At 39.5% G+C, this 12,563-nt stretch overlaps 1 protein-coding gene across 1 annotated transcript in view; it reads left to right on the top strand.

Annotated features, from left to right (window-relative positions):
• Nucleotides 1–12,563, top strand: part of LOC144523220 (CUB and sushi domain-containing protein 1-like) — a 339,360-nt gene that overhangs the window by 30,323 nt on the left and 296,474 nt on the right. Inside the window, exon 3 of the mRNA XM_078258647.1 lies at nucleotides 11,020–11,132. Coding sequence (XP_078114773.1) covers nucleotides 11,020–11,132 — 113 coding nt within the window. The remainder of the gene's footprint in view (nucleotides 1–11,019; nucleotides 11,133–12,563) is intronic.

Here is a 12,563-nt window from a genome sequence, read left to right as displayed (position 1 = left end):
GCAGCACATAGAGAGAAAAGAAGCTCTTGGTGTTTTGTGTATCCCTACGTGTATCTTGCTTTACAAATTTCCAAAAATGAGATGTATACCACCACTGTTTGTTTGGTACAGATTTGTACCCCAAGTCTACAGTTTGTACAGGAAACACTGCCAACAAAGCCTATAATTCAAAACCAATGTCCTACTTTGGTTAAGAACACTGCCTGTGTCCTCATCTTGTTTTCTGCCATTTTTCTTTTGCTTAGTTTTATATGTTGGCAAAAATCTTCCCCACTGAAAAATTAGGTTGGTTATTGTTTTCAGTATGTTCACTTCTTTTCAATGTCTTTCATCATCTGCTCACTGCCTTTTCTGTGTCGGTCTTCTCCACAACAAGCGCTTCTTGTCTATCCATTTACTCTGAGCTGTGTTGTGTCACTGATAGACTGGTGTTCCACTAGACAGACAAAAAAAATGGATTACACTCCCAGAATGACATGTTGAAACAAATAGTTTCTGCCAGAGGCATACATCTACTGTACAAGTGTGAGGTGTATCTAGTGTTAGCAAGAAGAAGCCAAATGCTCTGCAAGATGGAAAAGAGTAATCTTTGTTTTATGAGTTTATGTTGGTCTTGTCTCTGGTTTGTGTGAGGCAGATTGTTTTTCTCCATGTCAGAGCCATTAGATATATGAGAAACCAAAGATATAAATTGCTGCTATCCCTCAAAAAAGTCAGCTTTTCTGAAAAAAAGAACGCTGCTCTTTTTTTCCAGTGGACGTCTATGTTTTACATTTGCTGAATGGACTCACATTTCAGCAGGCAGAGGAACCACATTTAATGATTATTAAGATACAGTAATGGCATATCTAGAAAACCCAGGTGATTTGACCATATGTTTTTATAATTTTTCTTGGGAAAGGTAACGATTTATAATTTATTGTGAATACATTGATTGAAGTGTCCCCTATAACTCTCTTTAAACCATCAACACTGCATTTAGTGGTGCAGTGGTTTTCAGTCTTATTTTTTCAGTCACACCTTTAGACTGTTCACACAATAGAAACAAACCAGAAAATAATGTAATTTTCAGGTTTTGGGAGCACCCTCCCTCATTTATCATGAGTCATTGGAAAGTTATACTTCGACATGGGCAGTGGAAAAGCTGGTCTATTATATCCACTTAATTTAGACCTCATAATCTACACCTATGAGCTTCCCATCACAGTTGTTTATTGTTCCAGCTTTACCAGAGCAGCTGGAGGTCAAGTGCCTTGGTCAAGCACATTATAATGGTCATTGAATAAGGCTCTCCTTTACTTCCCCTTTCATGATTTCCCCGGCTTGCCGCTGGATTTCAACCGACAACTGTTTGTTCACAAGCTTTCTTTATACCTGCGAGCTGTTAAAATACCCAGGCTGCAAACATCACTCCTAATTTTACCTTGTTAAGGTGTGATTGATACAGGTTGTCATGGCCATCGCTAGAAAACAGTGCATGAGACCCGAGGAAAAAGTGTTATGAATATATTCAGTCAGTACTGGTCAATATCAACATAAATCCTTAAAGAGAAGAAAAGAGATGAGGGATCAACATTTAGACATCAATAGTTCAATACCACATTTATTTAGTGTCTTATACTTACCATAAACAAATGAGAACACCAACATGAAGACCAGCAGCCTTTGCAGGTCTTTTAATACTGCATTTTTTATGTATATTAACAGGTTTTATTTCACAGGAGACCTGGAATGCTTTATGGCATATGTTATTCTAGTGTGCAGTATGTATGCAGATAAAGAAAAAAGGTTTAACTTACTAAATAATACATGTTTTTTTTAATTGGTTTGCCTTCTTTTTCCATACTCTCTATTCACCTGAAATTAAACAAAGCCTGTGAGCTTGTTCAGAAAGCTGACTCGCGACTGACTCTCACATGGCATTCTCCTTTCACTGCGACATATATCCATGGCACCCTTTTAATCATGGCATGTACTCAAAGATGCAGTAGGTAAGACTTATAAAACTAACTTTCTATCATATTTGCTGAAACTGACCCTATGTTCCAGTAGAACTACTGTACATTAAGCAGGTAATTAAAAAAAAAAATCCAGCTCCTCTGGCACCACCTACAGCCTGTAGTGTGATTTGCAAAAATACACCACTCCCTGTTCAGATTCACCAATCAGGGCCAGGGGGTGTGTAACTGCGTGTCAATCACTGCTCAGGCACACGCATTCATTCTTCCTTGTGGAGGAGGGGCTTGGGAGACCGTTTGGGCTTTAGCAGAAAGGGGGGGAGGGACTGAGAAGTTGTCGATGTTCAAATTCTTTGGCTAAATCCTGGATCTTCACAATCCTACCTACAGCACCTTTAAGCTGTCAGTGTTCTGCTCACTCTCTTACGTCATGCCTGCTGCCACATCACTGTCTTGAAAGCTGCTAATAGCTGCTACTGCTGTCGCCACCGCTGATGTTCATATAGCATTTCAAAAGCACTACCTGTAGGGTCTGAGTCGTCCTTTAGAGAGGAAATTAGTATCCTCATTCCCCACTCCGTCCTTGGTGCTTCCTTGAGGGGAGCGGCAAGTGTAGACACTAAACATCAATGATGTACATATTATACTCTCACATATCTATTCCATATTCCTGACTCACTGAAATGCAGTGAGCTTTAGAAAACTGTCACCATTAAAAGCTCAGTTATAGAAGTATTCTGCTTGGTGGGCCACTTGTAAGCCAAATTTACCAGAGGACTGCTAGGACATGCTAAAGGTCATCAGGCTTTGATCTTTGTATATATTTTCAGAAGAAAGTCAACATTGAATTGGATCTATTTATAAAATAACATCTACTCGTCTCTAGAGTATTTGATAATAAATACACAAATGACAACTTATATTCACAATCCCATAGTAACAAGGCTGCAAGTGGATAACTGTAGCGGTAATACATGTGTGGTGTCACTGTGTTCTCAGCCTTACTTCACTAATAGAGGTGTGGTGATGAGATGGAAACATACCTGGTTCTTAAATGTCTATTATTAGCAAAACAAACCCATTTTCACTGAAATACTAACAACAGTTTTTTGCGCCAACTCATTTGAATAAAAGCTCTCATCTGTTCCTCTTTTTCATGCCATCATGGCTTTTTTCTTACAGGTTTACCAGCTTTAGCATGTATGGTATCACTGGCTAATTTTAATACACGGTTGATATATGGTTGTGGTATGACTGAAAGGAGAATATTACTGCTATACAGTGTTGTGACCAAGTCATCTTTGCTAAAGTCTCAAGTAAGTCTTAAGTCATTTGGTCCAAGTCTTAAGCAAGTCTCGAGTTATTTTTTTTGGGGCAAGTCAAGTCACAGCTAACGTCAAGTCAAGTCAAGGCAAATCAAGTCCCAAATCAAGTCACTTTTTCCCACACCCAAGATAAGCACTCTTACCTGTAGTATCTGGTCTTTATATAGAGAAAAGACAAGGTATTAGTAGCCCATCTAAGAAAATGATTGGCTAGTTTGTATAACTAGTAAAAAAAAAATATGACAATGAATTTAATCTGTATAATTATTGATATTCAATGAAATGAATGTAATCAAAGCAAAAATGCTAATGTTAGCTAAGATCAGACCTCGTGGCAAACACTTAATTATCAGAATGAGTCTTCAAATGACGAACAAAGTTTGAGGTTGTAGTCTGGCTGTCCGAAAATGTTTGATGAGCAGTTCTTGCATTCAGCAGTTCGCTTTTTTCCTTCTTGCGTGAAAGTTTTAAATCCAAAAGTACTTACTCGTGGCACAGATGCAGCCATTGTGGTGGTCTGTTCCAACTAATAAGGCTTCATCAGGGGTCTTTGATGTTACGTGTTGCCATAGTAAGAAGCCAGTCTTCCAATCGTGACAGTCACATTCCGGGGAGCTTTTTGAGTCGTCCAATCATGATTCACATTTTGCGCTGCTGCCGCTGCATAGCATACTTGATAGTTAGATAGAAAAGTGACATAAAATTATATTTTATATTCAACAGCTAATATTCAAACTTATGAATACACGCAAGTCATCCGAGTCATCATGCCTCAAGTCAAGTCAAGTCAAGTCTCAAGTCATTAACTTACAAGTCCAAGTCGAGTCTCAAGTAATTCATTTTTTGTCAAGTCACAAATCATCAAAACAGTGGAGTCGACTCGAGTCCAAGTCACCAAGTCTCAAGTCCACATCTCTGCTGCTATATGATTTCACAGTATCACATCTTTATCACACAGTACTGTTGCCACTAGATTACTCCACATCACTTTTCACAAAGACAACTCACTAAATCAAGAATTATATTCCCATAACAGCATCAAACACATTAGTTAATGTTGCCATACCTTTCTATCTGTCTTCATCAGGTTTTCCACTGCACACTGTGCCTTTTGTATGTTTCTGTTTTCCTCGATACACTGATGACTGTGAAGACAACTTAGGGCTGGTCAGTGGTCATGTTTGGGCCACAGCTACTTTTGAAGCCGTTGAACTCGATGACACGCATATCTTCTTCACAGTTAGAGCAGGGGTCTTCAATGTTTTTTAAGCCAAGGACCCCTTAACTGAAAGAGAGATGGAGAAGGGACCCCCTACTACATATATTGTATAAAATGAAGTTGCATAATTGATAAAATAAACTGGGCCTAAAATAACGTGTAGGGCAGCTTAAAGCCTTTATGCATACATTTTTTGCATTGAATACTAAGCTATTAAAATAGCCAAATAATTGCTGGCATGATTTTATAAATCATGTTTTAATGGTAAACACACATACAGCACAGTACATCCTTAGGATTAACTGTATCTGTGGATGGCCTTAGTGACTAACTTACCTATAGGCCAGTAAGCAATGGGGATTTATATTTGCTAATAATATGTTGGATTCATGTTAAGACTCAACAATAATTTGGAGGCCCCCCTGCATTGATTCTGAGGACCCCCTAGGGGTCCCGGACCCGCTGTTGAAGATCCCTGAGTTAGAGGGTCAGTAAACCCAAGAAGGGAAGTATTCCCTTCTCTGGTATATACGTATGTCTTTTGTCGTTTATTCATGGAAATCTTATGTCACATTACATTACTGAGATTTACTGGGTCTTGTTATATATAATTCAAACCGCACTAGTTGCATTATTTTGAGTGACCAACTCGTTTGTAAACACTACCTCTAAGAGAAGAGTGATCATGTGATGGTAATGAAAATAACACCGATGCTATTTTCCAATACTACTGTATTCCTTTTTACTGTACTACCATCCAATCTGAACAGTAATCCTAGTATTAAAATAGCCTGTCAAGTTCAACATCAGACATGCCCACAGTCTGATGGACTGCCAGGCAGAGCGAAGGATATGTTAAACAGGCAGATACAGATGGGCAGTCGGATAGATGGATGGACCATCTGAAAGGCACACAGGCAAGCTAGCTGGGTGATCGGTTGACTGTAAAAACTGTCTGTCTGGAATCACTGAGTGGCTGTCTGATTACATAAGCTGGATGACTGGTTGGACAGTTGACCAACTGGAGAAACGGTCACATAGCTTCAACCCAGATCACTTATTTTTGTATACAGTAAATGTCAAACAGCTGTAGGATCAGTGTCAAGACATACGGAGAGAGAGAGAGAGAGAGCGAGAAAGACACAGAGAGAGAGAGAGAAACAGAGCTAGACAGGCATGTAGAATCATGTCAGTGCATCAGTACAGTGACAGCTAGACAATTACTGCTCATTACCTGACTGACTAACTGACTGACTGACTGTTCGTGCGTGTGTGTGTGTGTGTGTGTGTGTGTGTGTGTGTGTGTGTGTGTGTGTGTGTGTGTGTGTGTGTGTGTGTGCATGCCTGCACGTGAATGAATCATCATCTGTCTCCTGGCCAATCCTCCATTTGAGACACAAATGGCACCGTTTTATTCCCAGAGACAAACAGAAACGGGATTATGATGCTTGTGTTTGGATTTACACTGTGCGTTTATCTTAAGAGGTATATTTTCCACAGTTTATAGCCTTTAATATGTGTATATAATGCATATTGCAATGCTGCATGTTTTTCCAATCAATACATAATTTACTGATAAACTTGTTTTAGCTTTCAGTAGCAGCCATCGTAGCTCCATAACGCAGCCAGTACATCTTTCAACAATTAACCTTGGCCCAAGGAAAGAAAAATGCCCTTGATAGTTCATATGCCCATGAAATTAAAACATGAAGGAGCAAAGCATGCTCCCAATAATTAGTTATACCCATTTCACTTGGTTCACATTTTATTTGTTGAGTGGTGAAATATTTATGTCAGAATGCAGCCGCTGTCCCCTGTGGGCCACCAAGGTGATTTATTATAGCCTGTGACCAGGCAATTCTCTGTCTGGTTGAGAAAAATAGAAGGTGCACCGAAAATGCAGCACACTGAACACACGCCTGAAAAAGTAGATAATGTCACACTGCCAAAGAAAGAAATGACAATCAAATGCAATCCATGCAGAATCATGAAAAATAGGGCCCTATTTTAACAATCTAAGCGCACGGCGTGAAGCACTTAGCACAGGTGCGTTTAGGGCGTGTACGAATCCACTTTTGCTAGTTTAACACGCCAGGCCATGGTTCAAAAGGGTTGTACTTAGTGTCTTAATTAACCATAGGTGTGGGCGTAACATGCAATAAACCAATAAGAGTGTCATCAGGCTCCTTCTTACCTCACAGACCTGCTCCACCAAGGGGGTAAGCGAGCATCCGGAAAGCGTACCTCCTATGGGGAGATTCTGAGGCTAACAAGCCATCACCTCCCGCTAGCATTCCATTGACTCCCATTCATTTTGGCGTCACTTTGACAGCGAATAACTTTACATCTGAAGCTTTTAAAAACCCTATTTGTCCATTGTTTATTTCTAAAGAAACACAACAATGTATAACAGGCTCCATTACCTTGTCACGTTATGGCCCTGTAGCAGCCGTTTTTGTAAAAATAGGCTCACGATTCTGTCATGACCACGCAACTTTCTGTCACACTGTAGAGAAATTACCGTATAGTCAAGAGAAGCTTGCAGGTAATCGGGGGGACGTGGAGGCATACAGTCAAGGGAGAAGCCCATAGAGAGTCCATGAAAGCATCGGAACAAAATGCTTCAGCAACGTTTTGCTCCTGCTCCTACGCTCATGGACAGCTCCTACTCACGCTCTCCGTCTCTGCAAGATTCGGAATGATTCAGATTTCTCTTGGCACAGCTACCAGAAGACTTACAAATTTCAGACAGATTGCTCACGTCACATCTACGTCGTCAAGCGCAGTTTGAGGCTGCGCAGTAACGCTCAGCCATCACCGGAAAAGTGCTTCTAATTGACTTCACTGGTCTCCGTCGAAGTCTATGGCGTCTCTGTGTCCATTTCTTTTACTGTCTATGTGGTCCACCGCCACAATCCTCCCCGTAACCTCCACTTCACTGATTATTTATTTATATTTATATTATTATTATTATTATTATTATTATTATTATTATTATTATTGTCTCCCATTCCCTTTAAAAGCCAGGCGCATTTGTACCTTGGCGGATTGCTATTATGATGGCGGATTTGCTAAGCACGAAGGAGAGATTTTCAGGAGAAGAAACTGATCTGCTCGTGCGTGAAGTGAAAGCGCGCGAGCATATCATATCATAATACTATTTCACATTGTAATATTTTTATTTTTAATCTTCTGCATGTTTGTGTGCTGCTGCGCGTCCCTGTGTGTATAACAACCATAGTGTGCACGCTCTGTGCATGATACTAGGCGCATTTTACTAATGCGCTGTTAAAATAACAATGAAATTCTGCGTTATTGACTTCAGACCAAGTTTTTGTTGGTCAATGGTGCGATCACTTTCCACTGCCTCAAGATAGCAATTCGCCAAGAATGCACCTGAACACGGTTTTAAACTAGCAAAGACACTTGCGTCGGGCTTTGCGCTGTGCTGCGCCGGGTGCAAGATAGGACCCATAATATGCGATAGAAAGCTCAAACATTTATGAAACGGGGTGGATGAGGGACATATGGAGACTGTTTTCCCCTGAAAAACAGTCTAATACAGTCTAATACAATAGTCCTGCAATAAAATAAGGAAGGATATACTGTTCAGTTTTAGTTGAAACTGTTTTAGAGGTGTTTATATGTTTCTATTTCATTTTGTTTTAGTGTTAGCTGTACCTAATAAACTGGCGACTAAGTATATTTAGCTAAAAAAACTGATTAACTCTAATAACACACAGAGCTACAATTGAAAATATTAGTCAAAATAAAAATAATATACTCAATTGAATGAACTGCTAACTACAAAAAAAAATGTTTTAATCAATCCAACTTGACAAATCATCAACTAAAATATATACTTACAGTTTATAAAAGTAAAATAATGAATCATAATAATCATAGGTTTCACTGGCTGTTTCATGAGTTTACTCACAAAAATTGCTAAACTATTAGCATGTACTGATATATACAGCGGACAATATTTAATTAGCCACAGGGACCTGAATGCTTTGTCTTAAAACCAAAATAACCCAGAAGTTTGATTAATGGCTCAGTAATCGAACTTCATGCAAATTAAACAAAAAAGACATTTGAGCTGGCAGACATTGCTGTGGCTAAGTAAATTAAAAATCTTATTTACACTTATCAGAGGCAAAGCCCTTCACCACCTTCTCGCTTCTCCTTTTGTCTCTGTTCTGTCCTTCCATTTCCTCTGTCTCCTCTCTTCCCTCCATCTCTCTTTCTGTTTGTGGCCTTTTCTGTGCTCCCTTCATCTGTCTTGTCTGTCCTTTGTGCCCTTGCTTTAAGGCCAGAGAATTAAAATTATTCATTTTTCACTGTGCTCTGTTTTCCCTGTCCTCTCTGGTTAAATATTTGTTTGGCCATCCACCTTTCTCTCTCTTTCTCCAAACCTTTTTGCCTCTTTTCTACTTGCTCACTTTCATTTTCTCCTAGTGTTTCAGCCCAGCCCACGTCTCTGTTGACCTAGCTGACCTTTCAAATGATGAAAAATGAATTGTAGAAAATGACTGCAATAATACAGAAACCAGACTCATTGGCGCCACTGCCTTGATTACATTAGCACTTAAATCCTGTTTTAATGTCTTTCTCTTTCCCCACTCTTTCATTATCTTTGGTTTGGTCTCTCCTCACATTTCATTGTTGCATAATTTTGTGGGTAGTGAACCAAGGACAATTGATTGTTTCCAAACTTGTGTCCAATCATTGTTCTCTTGATTTAGGTACTGTTTATCAAGAGCTACTTAACTCTGCACTTCAGTTTGCTCACTTTTATGGACACTCAAAAGTAAAATGGTATCAATTAATAAAATGAATTTCCTGCTCTGCTTGAACAGTGGCATAATTGAATGTAAATATAAAAATGATTCATAGCATAAATAACAAAAAATAAAAAGCAATTTAATAAATGCTATTATCTGTTCATTCCCATTTTTGCCACTGCTTGTCCAGGTCTGGTAGCAGTGGCAGCAGGAAAATCAAGGTAGCCCAGGAGTTCCTCTCCTCAGCTACGTTCTGCAGCTCTTTCTGGGGGATACCCAGGTGTTCCCCAGGCCAGGTAGAATATATACTCCCTCCAGTGGATTCTTGGTCTGCCCCAAGGTCTCCTCCCAGTCGGACATGTCCAAAATAGTTCCACAGAGAGCTATCCACAGGCATTCTGACCAGATTCTCAAATCACCTCAACTGTCTCTTTTAAATACAAAAAAGGGAGTGGTTCTAGTGGTATTCTGTAGATCTACCGAAACCATGGCAACTTTACCTTCAAGATCTCAAGATACTTGAAGGCATTCATTCGGGTCACCAACTTGCTCCCAGCTCAGAGTTACCATATCAAGCAGAGCACCATGACCTCAGACGGGTTGCTAATCCTTAGAGAGGTCTAACCATTTACCCTCAGCTGCAAACCAGCCCAGTGTGCACTGCAGGTAATGGTTTGATAAAGCCAACTGATCTACGTCATCTTCATTTCCAATTTTCCACTTACTTCTTTGGCTGCACCTAGAATTGGTGCTCATTAAAGTCGCAAACAAAGCAAGTGACATCCACAAAAAAGAAAGCACACATTACAACTGTTTTTATTTTGTAAATACCTTTACTGCCTCTTTAATTTAAGGTTTAGCTTTCGACATATGATGCTAAGCTTTTGTGGAACTAAAGATGATTAGCATCTTTGTCTACTACGTCTAATGATGTGTTTGGACACTGTCTACTGCATTTATATAATATATACTTCAAAAGTGCAGCAAGTTCAGTTATTAAGCTCATTTCATGCAAGAACTTGCAGTCATAACCGTATGAATATCAGACATTAGTTCTCCATTGTATGTTTCTTAATGATATAAACGCTTACAGCTAGATTCTTTTGGCTTCCTCATCTACATGTAGGCAATTTAATACACTATTCATCTCTTAGAATTTCAGCTCTTTCAATTGTGTTTTTTGTTCCTTTCCCAATCCTCACTATTCTCCTACCCCAAGAATGAAACACACTGTGTAATCAAGAGCTCACCTCTCTGTATCAGAGTCACATTAGTTTGGGTGACTGTTCTAGTGTAAATTCTTAAATTACAGTTTGCTTTTATATTGTGTTTTCGTTCTGTATTTTAGTGTCTGCACCCACGACATGGTTGGTTATCATGAATAGTGGATCTTGTGCACTGCACTGTAGCTCAGTGGCGCATTAAATTCATACAATTTATTTTTAGAGAGTGAGAAAATCACTCCCTTTACTCTATTTTTATTCAATAAGGATAACAGCAGGAAACCTGAACATAGCGGGAAGTCAGGGAAACACAAAAGAGAAGGGCTTGGAGGGACCAGATCTCAGGGATCTCTATGGCTTCTGGGCTGTGGGCCTTAACATCAACACTGAACACAAATGTATTTTACTGTCCCTTTTATATGTTTCAAGTTTGATGTTGCCTCATTGTTTGCTTTTAGAAATCAACTGTCATGCTGTGTTTCAGAGAAATTCTTTTCTTGTGTTTTTCAGGTTGTCAGGATTCATGCTGCCCTCCCCTATAGTCAGCAGTGGATCCATATTGGCCTTGTGGTTTACCACAGACTTTGCCGTCAGTGCACAGGGCTTCAAAGCTGTATACGAAGGTAAGGCAGTGTGTGAGTGCGCATAGTGATGTATGAGTGCTGGTCATGATGCACAGACAAGGCAATTTCTGAGGCAATAGTGATGACAAATGTTACCTGTAAAGCGAAGTGTGTTGGAAGATTTTGTATATAACATTGACTTTTAAGAAAATTGTAAAGTATTCACAACAAGCGATCTATTTAGAAATCATTATTGTTTATGACAAAGTATTCAAAAGAAAGGATTGTTGCAGTTGCTTGAGAGTAATTTTGATGACATGCGTGGAGCTGATGGCAGTGTTCCACTCTTTGGTTGCAGTGGCTGTTGAAGAGTGGTAATATAATTCAGGTCATAATATTATCATTATCATTGCCTAACTTTTGAAATCATTGTTGTTTGTGTTATTATGAATCAGATGAAAATCAGAGAAACCAGGGGGCGAACTCTTCTTTTGATCCAAATTAGTGAAACATGCAGTGAAATACATGCAGACAATTCTCTGGTATCAGGGTGAACCTGTATGGCTAAGCCCTACTTCTGATATATGAGAATAACTGTTCATGGAGATAGATGTGTGTGCGAGCAGCCCAGAGCTGATGTCTTGGTCATCCCTCCATCAGTTGGGACTACTGTAATGTATACACATTACATACATATTCTATAGTCATGAATTCATGTGTCATGTATTCTTATTTCTGCACTGAGAGGTCCATGTTCACATCAGTGCTTGCTGTGTTGACTTCCTGGCTGCATGTTGTTTTGCTGTGAGTCTTACGTGTGTTATGAACATGGTATACAAGACTGCTCTATGTCTGCGTGTCTGTTGGGATGCGACACAAATGCTTAGCCTGACCTTTTGAAGATGCCATACACACACACACACACACACAAACATAGTTCCATTACGCTTGCATAACAGTTCATCTATGAATCATGAACTTTAAATATCAAAGACAAACTCTAGAGACCAGATATATACACTTAATCCCCTGTGTCTATATTTGTGTGTGTGTGTGTGTGTGTGTGTGTGTGTGTGTGTGTAGTTCTGGATGTGTGCCATGTGTGTGTTTGTGTATGTTAAAAGCAAACCTGACAGCCATTAAACCTTTTCCAGGAAGTACTTTGTCTTTATTTTTGTTCTTTCCATTGTTCCATTTCACATCTGTGGGGACCCTTAAGTGTGTTTGTTGCCTCAGGAGGGACTGTGATTTTGTGTGTGTGTGTGTGTGTGTGTGTGTGTGTGTGTGTGTGTGTGTGTGTGTGTGTACAACTGACAGGTCTCTGCTAATGTTCTGCTTTTTTCTATGTTGCTTTGTTTTGCAATGATGTCCTAGACTTTAAACATTGTTTCATGTGTGTGTGTGTGTGTGTGTGTGTGTGTGTGTGTGTGTGTGTGTGTGTGTGTGTGTGTGTGTATGTGTATTGTGAATGATTGTGTGTGTCTAAAGGAA

This window comes from Sander vitreus, chromosome 1 (assembly GCF_031162955.1).
Source record: "Sander vitreus isolate 19-12246 chromosome 1, sanVit1, whole genome shotgun sequence".
Lineage (NCBI taxonomy): Eukaryota > Metazoa > Chordata > Actinopteri > Perciformes > Percidae > Sander > Sander vitreus.
Note: the sequence above shows the minus strand (reverse complement) of the source record. Positions and strands in the feature narration are given on the sequence as shown.